The following is a 15231-nucleotide window of genomic DNA, read 5'->3' as shown; positions in this document are numbered from 1 at the left end:
TTTGCATAATTTTTAACCAATGAACGGACGCAAAAGTCGAAACTCCCAGCAAATCGTCCGTAATGGCGAGCTACAAGTTGCGGTGTTCGCTTGCAGGCCATCAAAAAGACGTTAGGGCGCTTTATGCCCCGTCATTTTATGGTGGACGCTTCTTATCGGGTTCTAGAGATAAGACAGCTAAAGTCTGGAAACCAATCGAGTAGGTAAAATTGCGTAAAATCCACCAAAAAGTTGTAACAAATGTCGGAATTTACCGGTTTGGGAAGTGCTGCCCCTTCCGACGATGGGACGAACTAAGCCAACTGATGTTGAAAAAAGCCTCTGGTTTGTCTTTGTCAAAATCGACTACATCAATCAGATCATTCACTCATGAGATGAGTCATGAGTGAAAGTTGACATGGATGAGCACATGATGATATTACATTCCCACCAGTCAGAGGTGGTCTTTGTCCTGTGGCTGTCAACTCAACACTGACGTGACTGAACAATGCGTAACACTAACACTGTAAAAGTAACATACCACAGTCAATGATTATGCTCATCATTGACCTTGTCGCACAAGAACACTGAATGACGTTGACTTATTTAATCAGTCCAAGAACTAATCTTTCTTTTTCAATCTTTGCAGGCATTCAACTGCTTTTGATGCAACTCATTCATTGACTGGCCATACAAATTTCATCTCGGCTGTCTGTGTAACAGTACCAAGCCCCACCTATCCTGATGGGTTGATCTACACAGCAAGTAATGACCGCACGATACTGGCTTACATCCCTGATATCTCGGATCCAATCTTCAAGCTCACTGGTCATGAGAACACTGGTGAGTTCTGGCTGTGGTACCTCTTTCTGGAGACTCTGATTGTGTCATCTGGCAATCTGATTTTGTGTGGAAGTGTAGCTACAGCGAGTAAGAAGGACTTGAGACTGATTATTTGGCAGTAGAAAGTTACTGATGAAGTTGTTACTTTTCAGTTTGTACTCTGGCGACTGGAGGCTTTGGGACGCTCCTCAGCGGCTCCTGGGATCTGACTGCAAAAGTCTGGAGTCAGGACAAGTGTTTAATGACACTCAAAGGTATGTCTTTGCTTGTGCAAGTGACCAAATTGAGATTTAAAATGTTAATTCTTGATACTGGTACAACCTTACAATGAACATGTAGATACCTATTTATTTTGCTATTGACCTTTTATTGCCCTCTGATTCCAGGTCATGCTGCAGCAGTCTGGGCAGTTGCAGTGATGCCACAGCATGGATACATGTTGACTGGGTCTGCTGATAAATCCATCAGGTTGTGGAAAGCTGGAAAATGTGAGAGGACTTTAACAGGTAAGCTCGCTAATAGTTGGTGTCCTTAATATGGAGGTTTCTTAACATAAAAGTTTGGCATCTCGGAATATATGAAAATCTGTTGACATGTTAAATGTGTTTCTCCTGATATTAACTTGAACTCTTTCATGTTTTCCGTCAGGCCACACTGATTGTGTACGTGGTTTAGCCGTCTTCTCCGAACATGAGTTCCTCTCCTGTTCTAACGACGCTTCCATCAAGAAGTGGCTCATCACTGGCGAGTGTACCATGACGTATTACGCTCACACAAATTATGTGTACGGCATCGCGATCATCCCAGATAGCAAAGACTTTGTCACAACTGGTGAGGACAGGACGCTGCGTGTTTGGCATGATGAGGAATGTGTTCAAACGATAACACATCCTGCTCAGTCTGTTTGGGCTGTCTGCTGTCTGCCAAATGGAGATATAGCTACTGGTGGCAGGTAAGATCTTCATTTGGTTTGTTGATCAGTAAAGTAATCTGCTGAGTTGAAGTCGACTCGTAAGTGAATTGATCTGGATTAAGTCATTGAGAAATTTTAACAATCTGGCTTAAAATTTCACTGAGCTATCTTGTGTCTTGTAACTTCAGTGACAGTATGGTGCGAGTGTTCACTCGGGCACCAGAACGAGTAGCTGACCCAGATGAGCTGAAGGCATATGAAGATGAAGTGTCAAACTCGGCCATCCCAACTCAGATTGGAGATATTAAGATTGAGAATCTCCCTGGTCCTGAGGTTTTGCTGGAGCCTGGTGAGTATGCCAAGAAATGGGACTAAGTATAGATTTAGTTTTACCAAGACTGTAGTTTTGGGCTCATCGATGTTATGATGGATAAATATGAGAAGAAAGGCTTTGATTAAGGACTGATGGGAAGAACCCATTTCTCTCCATCCAAAAAGGTTTGGTGGCTTTGACAGGAAAGTTGAAATAGTGCTCATTGTTGGATAGAACTTTAACTTGAGTGTAAATACAACATGTCTTCATATGTATTGCAGGAAATAAAGATGGTCAGACAAAAATGGTGCGGGTGGGTGGGAAAGCTGAATGTCACCAATGGTCAGGCTCTGAAGGTCGCTGGGTCAAGGTTGGGGACGTGGTTGGTGCTGCTGGTGGAGGAGGGCAAGGACAAGAAGGCAAAAAAATGTTTGAAGGAAAGGTGGGTAGATGGTGAACATTATAATGCCCATCTCGATCATCTTTTTTGGGCTTCATCTGGCAAGGAAGCTTTGACTGTTTTTGGTTCTGAAGGTTGACGGCAAGGTTTGCTTGGTTATCTTAGCTTATGAATATATAATCTGCATGTCCTCCTCACACATCAGGATTTCCTGGTTGACATTTCATCTGGGAAACATGCTTTTAAGACAAAACTACTTTCTCATCCAGGAATATGACTATGTTTTTGATGTCGACATAGAAGAAGGGATGCCTCCCTTGAAATTACCATTCAACATTTCCGATGACCCATGGATGGCTGCCCAAGAATTCATTCACAAAAATGAGCTAAGCCAAATGTTCCTGGACCAGATTGCTAACTTTATCTACAAGAACACCGAGGGTGTCACTCTGGGCCAGAAAAGTGCTCCCAATGTGGATCCATACACTGGTATGTTACACTTGTCTTCAATGCCTTGTCATTTGCTCTCAATCAGGTAAATAAAGAATCACCTAGACCAAAGTCACTTACACTAAATCCTGCAGTTGGAGATACATGGGCGGATTGATTACTGCATTTATTTAATCCAAGATGCCTCACAAACTCATGAATTCTCATGATCGGTTTGTTCCCTTTTCAGGTGCCAGCCGATACATCCCACAAGATGACACTGAGCCCAAGTGGACCGGCGGTTCTGATCCATTTACTGGGGGAAGTCGTTACATCCCTGATGGAATGGAGGACAACTCAAGCAAACCAGCTCCGAGCCGAGGGGCTGGAGATCCAGCTGCTTCAACGCAATTCTTCCCAAAGACGACATGCCTTGTGTTTGATTCAGCCAATCAGAATGCTGTTATAGGTGAGTTTCTTTCTGTTTGTGAACTATCCTGACATGATAAACTGCAAGTATCCAGTGATTTTCAGTCAAGATTTTGCCACCTTTATCAGACCGGGCGTGATCTTATGCTTATTTTGCCTTACAGCCAAGATCCGTGACTTCAATGGCCAAGTTGCCCCTGACCTAAAGGTTGACCCAAATGACCTGGAATACCTGACTTCCATGATGAATGCTAAGGGTGCTACCCCTCTACAGATTGAGCTACTCGACAAGCTGCTGCAGTGGCCAATAGGTAAGACATTGGTTTCTGACTTGGGGTTGATGTAGGTGTTGAACTCCTGACTATCATTGAAATATTCACAAGTCTACTGAGGTTACACAACATTTTATAGTATTCAATGCAGATTACTCCACATTCTGTCAGAACTACAGTGTAACTTGTTTATAACAAGCCACCACTGTCTTCATTTGACGTATCTGTGCCGTGTTATGTTCAGTGTACAGTTTAGACGATCTGTGATACTTGTGTAGTGCTGCACCTGTAGGCTTCTAACGTCTCATTTCAGACAAGCAGTTCCCTTGCCTGGACGTCCTCCGCCTGGCGATAAGGTCAGACTGTCTAAACGAGCACTTCTGTGGTGACGCAAACGGCGTGCACTTCTTACAGGGCATGTTACGGACGGTCAGCCCCGGGTCACCTCCAGCCAATCAAATGTTAGCATTGAGAACTTTGAGTAATGCATTCCTCGGGCGATGGGGACAGGATCTTCTCCTGAAGAACCGTGATTCTGTGATTACAGCTATTTTGAATGTCAAGGAGAGTACGAACAAGAATATACAGATAGGTGTGGCGACGATGTTACTGAACTATACCATTGTGCTTCAGAAATGTGACGACGTTGAGGCCAAGTCTCAATGTCTGTTAGCAGCACATACTATGATTGACTGTGTCAAGGACTTGGAAGCTAAGTTCCGCCTGTTGGTTGCCATTGGTAACATGGTTCATTCTGACGAGAATGGGAAGGCTCTTGCACAATCACTGGATATGGCTAACATAGCGAGGTCATTTGTTTCTATCCAGGATCCTGTGAAGCTCTCAAAATGTGCCCAGCAGGTGCTGAATGTTCTATAGTGAACATGATGTCCCAATGTTATTATTCCTGTTCCTTATTGTATGTGCATGTTGGTCTGTTCCAGGCAGATCACCGTCTGCTTGTATGTAAACTGGCTACATGATAAATAGTCTGTGGCGAGGTCGTTTAGCGATTGGTAGTTACTCGGCCTGGTCAATGAACACAAGGTTTGTTTAGTTGTGGCTTGGAGAGGGACCGTTGAAATAGCTATCAGAACCATAGCAGGTTGCCTCCCTGTTACTTATTGGGTGCAGCCAGCTTCACCAAGAAATACCACGTGAATCCCTGCTAAGTAAGGGATCTCACTGTTCGGGATGTCAGGAAAATGCTCCACATTGTATGTCCTATGTTTACTTTCTTGCCGAAAGGAGTTTGTATTTAATTCACTTGCATTAAAATGAGTACAACGATAATTTAGACCAGTGTATTTGTTTTCTTGTTATATTATCCTTGTTGAACCAAAGATGTGTTTTGTACATTTGAAACCATCTGACAGTACTTGGGTGTCTACTTCTTGAAACCACCCGTCAGAACATCAATGTCTGCTACGAGACCAGGAGACAGGAAAGATGGATGGAGATCCAAAGGTTTATCAATGTGTCTGACCCGGTCTGGTTATGACAACAGTGAGGACACAATAGAGACCTAAGTGGAAGTCTATGTGTCTTCTACTAACATTACACGTATCAGCTCTGTGGACTTCGAGGATGAAGCTGTTGGACAAGTGAATGAGAAGATGCATGAGCCAGGACGCGAGGGTTTTTTTACAGGTAGGTTTGTACCCTTGTGTACATTGAGAGCCAATCAGAGCTCAGTAACTTCACCTGACGTCCCCCGCCCTAAAAACGGGCGATATGTTTAATTTTTAGTAATTGCCTAGCTCCATTTTCTTAGCTCAGATGGCAGCACCAGAGAAGATTAGTGTCGTACGGATATATCAGCTTGGAGGACGTACCGGCGGCGAGTTTTTATTTTTACAGGTAGGTTCGTGCCATTGTGTACATAATCAAGTAAATGAAAAAAAGCAATAAAAACAAAAAGTGCATAATTGTTTGGGTCCTTCCGAGATTCGAACTCAAACCAATTGTCAATGTGCATCGCTGATCTTGTTCACTGACTAACAACATGTGCGTTCCTTAATTGATGACGTCAGACGAAGTTACTGAGCTCTGATTGGCGGTCAATGTACACAATGGTACGAAACCTACCCAAGACTTACAGCCGTTCCCGTGTAGCCGTTTTGGCCTCCATGCGAAATCGTCTTTGCGTAGTCCGCCGTGCCTTGGTCTCTCTTGCCACCCATCCCAGGGCCATACCAGATTTCATCTCCCCCCCCCTCTCATCATACACACACGAAGACCCGCGGCACGCACACGCAGTAAAGCTCTCTTCCAAAAACATAAGGTAATCCCATTGATGCGGTTGTGACATTGTCCTGTCGCGGTCAGTCACGGGGAGTTCTTAGGCCCACCAACAGGTGTCAGGGTAATCAACATCAAAATCCCGCGAAACTCCTCAGATGGCACGCCTGCATTTGCCACGTGCTCTAGCGTTGATTGTCACGCATCATCGCCAGAGCCGTTTTTCAGTCTCTCTAGTTGGTTCCATAGCAGCCTCTGGTAAGTGTGAACCGTATTCTGGGTAGTATTTGTATCGAAGGAGTGTTGTGATAGCGAAACATGTGACCCGATGTACACATGTTTCTAACCCAACCGGACAGCTCTGTTTAGGTCATTTCTGGGACAGGAGGGTCCGATCTTGAAGGGACGTCGTCCATTCTCAGTCCATTCATGCTCCTGTACGACGCCTCCCGTACCACTTCTGGACGCTCATGCACCACACCCATCCAAACCCAAACCCAAACCCAAAACAACCCTTGATAAGCTGATTGAAACAGTTGAATTCAATCAATTCATGGGTTGTCAACCCCGTAGCTCGCGTAGAAACTTGAAAAATCCCATTGGTTCTCATATATACCGTCGTTTCAACTTCTTTAGGACATAAAGGACGAATCATTCGGTCCATCCAATCCAGGATGTGTTCATATGAGTCTGGTGAAACGGACACATCGAGGAGAATGATCAGGGCGAAGCTGGCAGCCTGCCCTGGGGGATCCATCGACCTGAATAAGTGTTGTGAGACCGGCATTGCCACCGTGACCATCAACAATCCGAAGACAAGGAATGCTTTCAGTGGTAGGTCGTATCTCTGGACTTTGTCATTTCACTGTTGTTTGTCATGTTCTAATCTTCGGCTCGGCTCTGTGGCGCAATCTCATGTGTAACACGGAAAGATAGGCCTAATTGTAAACACAAATGACAACAAATCATGCTACGAGATATGTAGATTATCGCCATCACGGTCCAAGATAGCAATACCGGTGTCATATGGGTCCAACGTGTGTTACGTAGGCCTATAGGCAAATACTGGCACATTTTGCATGTGGGTTACATTATGGGGACCAAGCGAACAGATGTGGGCTCACTGTCATGTGTCACATGCATGTGGGGCCCACATGGGATATCACATTGGCAACCTGGGCTGATTGTTCAGGTCAACTTTATGTTATATTAATTATATTGTAATTATTATGCTCAAAATCAATTCATGAAAATAATGATTAGGGTAATATTTACCAAACAAGTGTGAAGGAAGTGTAAGTTAATTGACTGATTCTGGTTACTTGACTCAAAATGAATTTAAGTGTTTCAGAATGCAAACCATGGGCATAAAACATCAGAGAAACATCAGACACTAAATCTTTTCGCAAGTTGCTAGTGGAGGTGAGCCAGTGAAGACATCAAGGCTCACTCCAGATATATACATACCCCTTGCACCCTGTGGGGAGGTGAGTTTCCAGCTCATCTCACCCAGGGGTTGCTGGTGAAAAATTGCGCAGTTAGGGGATTTGTATTCAGAAGCACTACCTCGTGCTGGAGGTTAGGCCTATGCTGTAAAACTGAAGAGAAGAAATGAGCTCTAAAGGCCAATGTACACCAATGTTAAAGGCCAATGTTATATTATATGAAAATGCCATTCAATGAACCGAAAAGGAAGTCCATATACTAGAACCAATGTAAAACTTACATAAGCCCAGTTGGTCAACTACTCCTGGTGACCAAACTCCTGGGTCAGTTGACGATTTGTAGTACAGTAGTGTACATGTATAAACATCGAGTCTTTCTCATTTCAGGCAGCATGATGGTCGACCTGGCAGATGTAGTGGCTGAGCTGGAGACATGGAGAGATGGAAAAGGACTGTTGGTCCATGGCGCGGGAGAGTTCTTCACCTCAGGCGGTGACTTCAACACCGTCATGAAGCTCATCGACCCAGTCAGTGGCAGCCTGTTCTGCGCCTTCATGCACGACACACTAAAGAGGCTCCATCGTCTGCCCTTGATAAGTGTGTCTGTAATTCAGGGGGGTGCGCTCGGAAGCGGTGCAGAGATTGCTATGGCGACAGACATCCGTATCATGACATCTTCATCATATTTGGCTTTTGTACAATCTCAGTTGAAGATCTCGACCGGTTTTGGTGGAGGAACCATCTTAACCAGACTGGTTGGTCGGTCAAAAGCTTTGGATTTGCTCGCAAGTGGACGCCATGTAGGCTCTGAAGAAGCTCTTAGAATTGGCCTTGCAGACCAGATTGTTCCGAACGGAGAAAGTGATGTTGTTTTTGGAAAGGCCCGGCTGTCGGAATTGACTCGAGGACCAGTAGAGGTTGTAAGGAGTACGAAATCTGTTGTTATGGCAGCATCGGAGCTGTCAGTGGAGGAATCGTTGGACAATGAAAGGCGCGTTTTTGGAACACTCTGGGGATCTGAGGAACATAAGTGCATAGTCAAAAGGTTTCTCCAAAAATGAAATGTCAAGTCTCATTCTAGTCCTGCGGTTTGATAAAAAAATAAAACTGTATATAGTACATGAAATTGGTGGTTTTTTTGGTGGTGTGAATTTGTCACTGTTCTCCCAGTTCCTGATAAAGCATCGTGTATCAGAGATTGTTGTGACTCTGTCGTCCTGTGCCACATGTGTGTCATGGACAGTCCCTCTGTCCATCAACAGATGGCAGGACAATCACCGCCGATACTGTCGTGTTAATTATGCCTCTGCCGCGTGCGCTAGCGTCGATTCTCCCACTGCGCCATCCCTGGAATCGTTGCCACCGAGGTCTGTCGGTCCCCCGACCAGCCTCTGGTAAGTATTCTTTGTCGTATTCGTAACAAGGAATGGCGTTGTTTTGTAATAAGTGTAGGTTCTGTCCCCGGTGACGAGTGAGAGGTCATGGGCATTATGGAAATTAGGGGGGCGTCTCAAGCATTCATCCCTTTGTTACCGGTATAACTGACTGGCAGGCTGAGTCTCCTAGGCTTCTTGGTGCTAGACGCTCGGCGTTTGTGCCACGTCCTCTCGGCTCTGCCCACACCGACCGGTGTGAAAGGAACTTAGACCCACTGCGAGAAAGTCTAGTGGCTTGTTCATCTCAAGTTCTACTGGAGGAATTATGCACAGAAAGGGGACCAAAGGGAATCAGTAAACAGGTTGCTCCTACGCGTTAATTATAAAATAGACTGCAGTTCTCGCTTCTGAGAAGTTCTTATAATGTACCGTATTTCTTCAGATCGATATGGACATGGAAAAACAAAACCAACCATCATCCAATCCAGGATGTGTTCATCTGAGTCTGGTGAAACGGACACATGGAGGAGAATGATCAGGGCGAAGCTGGCAGCCTGCCCTGGGGGATCCATCGACCTGAATAAGTGTTGTGAGACCGGCATTGCCACCGTGACCATCAACAATCCGAAGACAAGGAATGCTTTCAGTGGTGAGCGATCTTTTGAGACAATCATATTGTCTGGTAGGCTAGGTCAGTAACGCTGTAATCAGTCCAACAGTGTGCTGCATCATTTCTATTCTACATGGCCACGAAATGACACTTGCTGTCGAAGACAGTAATATCCATTCCCTGGGAGTTATTTCTGCCTCTGAGGGATTGTCTCAGTCAATTACGAACAAAGCACCTTAGTGAAGAGGTAGGGTGACCTAGACAGGTATGATAGGCATGTTAACTGGTCTTGAATTTGCTCTTTTCAGGTAGCATGATGCTTGACCTGGCAGATGTCGTTGCTGAGCTGGAGATATGGAAGGAGGGGAAAGGCTTGTTGGTCCATGGCGCAGACGGATTTTTCTCCTCCGGAGGTGATCTTTCAACTGTCTGGGAGATCATCGACCCAGTCAGTGGGGTCCAAATGTCCTCATTGATGCAAGATACACTGCAAAGACTACGACGTCTTCCGTTGATCAGTGTGTCTGTCATTCAGGGAAGTGCACGAGGTGGTGGGGCTGAAATCGCAATGGCCACTGACTTTCGTATCATGACAACTTCCTCATATTTGGCTTTTCTTCACTCTCAGTTGAAGGTCTCAACCGTTTTTGGTGGAGGAACCATCTTAACCAGACTGGTTGGTCGGTCAAAAGCTTTGGATTTGCTCGCAAGTGGACGCCATGTAGGCTCTGAAGAAGCTCTTAGAATTGGCCTTGCAGACCAGGTTGTTCCGAACGGAGAAAATGTAAACGATTTTGGTAAGACGTGGCTGTCAAGGTTTACTCAAGGACCAGTAGAGGTTGTGCATGGTATGAAATCTGTTGTTATGGCGGCCTCGGAGCTGTCAGTGGAGGAATCGTTGGACAATGAAAGGCGCGTCTTTGGAACGTTGTGGGGATCGGATGTCCACAAAGACATCATAGACAAAATCCGGAAGAAATTATATTGATATCTCCTTGATCATTTCTTTTATGGGAGCCAGGGTGGATTTTGAATAGGTGTTCCTTATCGGTGATAAGCTCAATAGCCAGTATAACGTAAGGCATGTATGTTTACAACATAAGCATATACAGTGTATTAGTATTCATTCCGACACGACAACAATTAATAGATAATCATATCAATCATAAACATTAAAATGTACATTTATTCTTAGTGTTATTTGTTTACCATTGTTAATATGCAAACATCTGGCCGGCATTCAAGATTTTGTGGATTGTCACAGTTGCAATAAGGACTGTAATTTTGATATCTAAGGATACAAGGAATGATATGTCAAGTTCATACTCTTGGACTAGAATACAAAAAAATGTCTTCGGACAAGTGCGGAGGTCTTCTCTCTACCAGTTTTAATCCCCGCAGGAGCTGTGCGATGGCCAGCGTGGTCATTTCAGTTGGGAAGCGACCACCTCAGAAACGGATCTTGCCGGGAACGTACTTGTCAATCAAGGACTGGTAGTAAGGGCGGAGTGCGTCCATGTCCGGAAGAGTCTCGGATTTGGAGTAGAGGTCGAATTTGCTGAAAATGGACAATGAAATCATGACGGATTCAAATGATGGAAACTCTGACAAGTTCTCGTGCAAGTCGTGGCCGCATGTAGACTGACTTTAAAATGTTTGGTTCGACTCTCCAGTTACAAACCTGGAGCAAATGCCAATGTGTTTCAATGGTTACTTACTTGAATTCCCTGATCCACGGTAACATCTTCCTGTCTTTGTCATTCACGAGGTAGTCATAGTCTCCACCCGTGTGCCAGGGGTAGAAGGAGTGGAACCGGATCATGTAGAATGCCTCCTCAGGAAGACTGCAGCTTGGAGAGTTCTTCAACACATGGTAAAAGTATTCATCATGACCCCACGACATGAGAACATTTTCCAGTCCACAGTTTTCTTTATACATCCCCATTTTTGTGCTGAAATCATAGCGAATTCGGAGGATGACTGTGCTATGTTGAAGAATGTAAACGAAATCATAGGTCATTTAGATTTTCTGCAGAGAAGCGCCAAGGTCTTGTTTTGGAGAATATTCGGTAGGTCATGTTGTAAGATGTCAGTTTGGGGGAAAGAACGAATTCATTAAACTGATAGGTCTGGCACCGGATTTTCCAGGAGGTCAGTCGCTTCAAACTCTCTTGTGACTGGATTTCACATGAGCCTTGGTCAAATAACCCGTGACCATTGTCTTCCTGGGCCGAAGGTTGATGCGACGACTAGACAATATGCAGTGTGGTGACCCATCCTAGCACATGCATAACACCGTCTGACACTAAATTCTGCTTTCGAAAATCCCTGAATAAAGGATTCATGCAGAACTTGGTTCATCACCAGTGTGAATACATATACAGAATCTGATGATTGATTCTTCCGTGCCGGTACTCACCTAAAGACATCATGCTTCATGTCTGGGTTGTCTTTAAAGCTCTCTAAGCCAAATGCCACTTGGTCTGATGGTCGGCAGCCAACTGGGTACGTATCGCCACAGGTGGCCCACTGGAAGAGATGGAAGGAACAAAGGTAGCAGCATACACGATTGTCGATGGCGGACGTCCTTCAGCGTGTGGACGAGATATTTTTCTAACCTGCCGTAGCAGCACACATAGGAATCGGGCAAGCCTCTCAACTTCCTGAGCTGGTCTTCCCTGGACCAATCTCGCATACCGAGTGAAAGGCCCCGAAGCTCAGGGTGGCCCTGGACTAGCTCGGAGAGGACATTCGGTAAACATTGTTTCGATAAACATTAAGACCATTTGGAATGAGTCAAAAAAGTGTTTACCTGTTCCTCGCCCCACATGGCCATGACCTTGCCAATGTCATGAATGAATCCAGTCAGATGAAACCAGTCCTCGTCTGGATGAGCCTCGCGGATCTTCTCGGCGGTTTGGAAGGCGTGGATGGCATTGGGAACACCAAGCTGAAATCAACGTCTGCATTGGAGTAATTTTGTCTTTAGCGAAGTTAAGCTGCAGGACGGTCCCACTGCAGGTGCTTGCACCAGAAACTAAAAAAAATAATCAGTTTTGAAGTTGTCCTTGAACATCGTCAGATAACCTCATGATGACATCACAAAAGCTTAATTGATTTGATTGACAGCTACCTACTTTTGAGTGCAAGTGACCTGACAAAACCGAGGACTATGTTTTGCCAACTTTATTTGCGATTGTTTGTCAATCAGAGGAGAGATAGAAATTGGGTCAGAATATGCCCTTTGTTTCTTTTTGACTCGGCGGTTTCACTTCTGGCAAAAACAACGTTACGTAATCGTTAAACACAAGCGGGTCGCTTGCGAACATTATTGAAGGATGAAGTCTGGATCCCTGGTACCACCACGTGTCCAAAACGTCAACGGTTAATCGCGCGGACAACGATTACGGGTGAAGACCCGGATGGTGGCGGATGGTGATCAGACCCTTGTCTTCCAATACGTACTTGTCCAGCGGGGTGGCGCCTATTCAGCCTCAATCTTGGCACCAGGGTTCTGGCACACTTATATTAGCTAATTAAGATGGCTACTCTTACATCAGGGTCCGTTTCGTCAACTAACTCATTGAGGAGATCGCAAGCTTCCATTATGGTTTTTTCGTCATGGTGGAAGGTCTTCCAGAACGCAAGCTGCAACAGACAGAAGATTGTGCCATAATGGCCTTCCCTACACTCGAGTGGGGCTGATCATATTTACCCGCACAATCAAAATCGCACACATGTAATATGATATAGGTCTGCATTGTCCAATTCAAAGGAACTTAAATGACAACAGCCTTGCTATTGGTCAAGAGAGTAGATTAGCTGTTCATTATTTTTTCTGGATAGATTTCCGAATATGTCATAGGACAAAGATGTCAACCATTTTCATGGATTGAAATAGAATGCTTGGAATCTTACCCTGTTCTTGACGAAGTCGACTGTCTGGTTTGTGTGCATCAGCCTGTACGTCCTCTCCACGCGCTCTTGGTAGGTCGAATCCTAAGCAAGGAGAAGAACTGTACATTACTTTTAGTGTATTTCAAGGGCTCAGAATACCAAGGAAATGAACCATTAATACATGATTCTCATATGATCAAGTGACACCATCTGTTCCTGTCAGCAGCTCATTTTTTTAATATTGCACTTTCACCCTTTCAATTCTGTCACTAGTTCTTGGCATCCTACCTTAAAGTTCCTAAAATCGTCAACATTCCTGTCCGTTTTTGGTAGAGCTCCTGGTTCTGGTAATGTGATCTTGGGCTGTAAGAATAGGATAGTTTTAGTTTAATTCGACTCAAGCCGAGTACCTGACAACTCAATGATTGTTTTGTTAATGAACTTCAATTTAACCACGAATGCGCTGCAAGCTCATCTGGTGTTCGAGCTGAGTAACAAGAAGTGGACATGTACGGAAAAGGGGATAAAACTGACTTGTGTCGATGGTCAGGAAAACGACACTTGCTCAGTCTTTAAGTTGATTGATATTTACCTCATCACTAACCCCAAATCAGATCTTTCAGGAATCGGGGCCATCACAACAATCACGAGCGGATTTTGATAAGTGTAGGCCTGATAAAACCAGAGGTTCAAGAGGTTCGGGTGATATCAAATAGTTCAAACTTTCATTTGCGTTTATAAGGTCATGGTGAACGATGGTGAACGACGGTGAAAATAGAGAGTTTTTGCGAAGCCACTAACGTGACGCCTATCCCCTAGTCATTGTCATTGATTGCTCGGCATCCTGATTACAGTGTGGAACGATGGGATATTCTAGTTAGGGTTTGGGACCGAGGGCTTTGCGAAACCTCCTGATATACCAATATCCTGCATAAGCCTGACAAACACGCGCCCCACGCACCAGGCTGACTGCATCTCGACATTTCAACAAAGTGTTATGTCCTCTGAAACTTAAAAAACCAACACCGAAAAATACTAACTCTGCCAGAATCGGACAAAGCATAACCAGGAACGGGCCATTCCAAGTGAAATACTACTGTGACACTTTTTCCCAGACATCATTTGCATGCTGTGCCATTTATTTGGTGGAATTGAGTAAATAATGTTTCAAGGGGCCATGAAAGGTTACCTCTGGTCTGGCTGGGAGTTTGCTTGTCGTGGGATGAGTTTTGAAAATAAACGCAAATCCTGTTAATCAACTTAAAAGGGGGTTTGGACCAAAAAAATGTCGGAAAGGCAGGTAGGCCTAACGTGTGGCACAAAATCGTTTGAAAAACAAATCGACAACCCAATGAAAACAAACCTGTGCCGAAACCTGAACGGTTGCCATTCTGTCGTCTGCTTCTTCCTTTTTCCAGCGAGATCGCGATCGGGTTCGATTTGTTTGTCGATCCTTAATGTCAGCTTTATATCGGGTGGCTTATCAATGGGAATGCCGTTATCGCAATATCCCGCCCAGAACTGTCCTCAACAGTGGCAACCTGCCAAGCATCATGATCGAGCTTTGGGTCATTATGTCAGAGCGATTTTAAAAACGCCAATCAAGTATAGAGGCAGTGATTACAGCCCGCCCAACGTATAGTGAAGAGTGTAAAGCAGAAGTGCCGCAGGCTAAACCGTTAAGAAAAACAGTCTCTCGTTCCGTCCTTCAAGCTGAGGACAGATACGAACTGACTGCGACAGTAATTGTTGAATACTGTAGAATCGACAAGGAGCCGTCGCGACCGGATCAGATGATTGCACCCTCGACTGATTGTGATATAAGCCTCGGGGCTGTCTTTGGAGGAATCAACTGCATAATGAAAATCCAGTGATTTACCCACACTGGAGGTGTGATGAACATTAGCTCATAGTAGAAATCGGACCACCACGAATATTGGAGACTGTGTATGTTCATCACATAGTATCATTGCATATATTTGTGATTCTCGTACATACTAAATATGGACTTGTAACTCAAGCTAAATTTATCTTGTTATAATTGGATACGGGCGAGTTCAGAACAAACTTAATACACAGCTATA

The 15231-nt window shown here is 44.7% G+C and overlaps 4 protein-coding genes across 4 annotated transcripts; 3 read left to right on the top strand and 1 right to left on the bottom strand.

Annotated features, from left to right (window-relative positions):
• The first annotated feature begins 62 nt into the window (after positions 1–62).
• Positions 63–4875, top strand: LOC135487115 (phospholipase A-2-activating protein-like). Its single transcript, XM_064770500.1, has 11 exons — positions 63–199; positions 629–822; positions 975–1076; positions 1209–1328; positions 1471–1774; positions 1924–2084; positions 2330–2490; positions 2718–2937; positions 3128–3346; positions 3471–3617; positions 3892–4875. Exons 1-11 carry the CDS (start codon positions 63–65, stop codon positions 4455–4457), a joined length of 2331 nt encoding a protein of 776 aa, XP_064626570.1. The 3' UTR covers positions 4458–4875.
• A 1116-nt stretch (positions 4876–5991) lies between these two features.
• Positions 5992–8346, top strand: LOC135487116 (ethylmalonyl-CoA decarboxylase-like). Its single transcript, XM_064770501.1, has 3 exons — positions 5992–6077; positions 6456–6653; positions 7652–8346. Exons 2-3 carry the CDS (start codon positions 6494–6496, stop codon positions 8323–8325), a joined length of 834 nt encoding a protein of 277 aa, XP_064626571.1. The 5' UTR covers positions 5992–6077; positions 6456–6493; the 3' UTR covers positions 8326–8346.
• Positions 8347–8537: 191 nt separating this feature from the next.
• On the top strand, positions 8538–10264 carry LOC135486321 (ethylmalonyl-CoA decarboxylase-like). The gene is made up of 3 exons (XM_064769026.1): positions 8538–8658; positions 9083–9289; positions 9559–10264. The coding sequence occupies exons 1-3, from the start codon at positions 8565–8567 to the stop codon at positions 10236–10238; spliced, it is 981 nt and encodes a 326-aa protein (XP_064625096.1). The 5' UTR covers positions 8538–8564; the 3' UTR covers positions 10239–10264.
• A 149-nt stretch (positions 10265–10413) lies between these two features.
• LOC135486324 (inositol oxygenase-like) lies at positions 10414–14640 on the bottom strand. Its single transcript, XM_064769027.1, has 8 exons — positions 14511–14640; positions 13436–13510; positions 13169–13249; positions 12806–12898; positions 12063–12200; positions 11670–11779; positions 10969–11202; positions 10414–10808 (listed from the first exon to the last, which is right to left on the bottom strand). Exons 1-8 carry the CDS (start codon positions 14535–14537, stop codon positions 10700–10702), a joined length of 867 nt encoding a protein of 288 aa, XP_064625097.1. The 5' UTR covers positions 14538–14640; the 3' UTR covers positions 10414–10699.
• Between the last annotated feature and the right edge of the window lie 591 nt (positions 14641–15231).

This window comes from Lineus longissimus, chromosome 4, assembly GCF_910592395.1.
Source record: "Lineus longissimus chromosome 4, tnLinLong1.2, whole genome shotgun sequence".
In the NCBI taxonomy this organism is placed as follows: domain Eukaryota; kingdom Metazoa; phylum Nemertea; class Pilidiophora; order Heteronemertea; family Lineidae; genus Lineus; species Lineus longissimus.
Note: the sequence above shows the minus strand (reverse complement) of the source record. Positions and strands in the feature narration are given on the sequence as shown.

Coding starts and splice junctions, on each gene's coding strand:
- LOC135486321 (XM_064769026.1), top strand. CDS start 8,565: ATGCCTCTGCCGCGTGCGCTAGCGTCGATTCTCCCACTGCGCCATCCC. Junction 8,659..9,082: donor GGTCCCCCGACCAGCCTCTG/GTAAGTATTCTT, acceptor GTATTTCTTCAG/ATCGATATGGACATGGAAAA. Junction 9,290..9,558: donor GACAAGGAATGCTTTCAGTG/GTGAGCGATCTT, acceptor TGCTCTTTTCAG/GTAGCATGATGCTTGACCTG.
- LOC135486324 (XM_064769027.1), bottom strand. CDS start 14,537: ATGGCAACCGTTCAGGTTTCGGCACAG. Junction 12,201..12,805: donor TTGACGAAACGGACCCTGAT/GTAAGAGTAGCC, acceptor CGTTGATTTCAG/CTTGGTGTTCCCAATGCCAT. Junction 11,780..12,062: donor CCATGTGGGGCGAGGAACAG/GTAAACACTTTT, acceptor CATCTCTTCCAG/TGGGCCACCTGTGGCGATAC.
- LOC135487116 (XM_064770501.1), top strand. CDS start 6,494: ATGTGTTCATATGAGTCTGGTGAAACGGACACATCGAGGAGAATGATC. Junction 6,654..7,651: donor GACAAGGAATGCTTTCAGTG/GTAGGTCGTATC, acceptor TTCTCATTTCAG/GCAGCATGATGGTCGACCTG.
- LOC135487115 (XM_064770500.1), top strand. CDS start 63: ATGGCGAGCTACAAGTTGCGGTGTTCGCTTGCAGGCCATCAAAAAGAC. Junction 1,775..1,923: donor GATATAGCTACTGGTGGCAG/GTAAGATCTTCA, acceptor TTGTAACTTCAG/TGACAGTATGGTGCGAGTGT. Junction 2,085..2,329: donor TGAGGTTTTGCTGGAGCCTG/GTGAGTATGCCA, acceptor TATGTATTGCAG/GAAATAAAGATGGTCAGACA.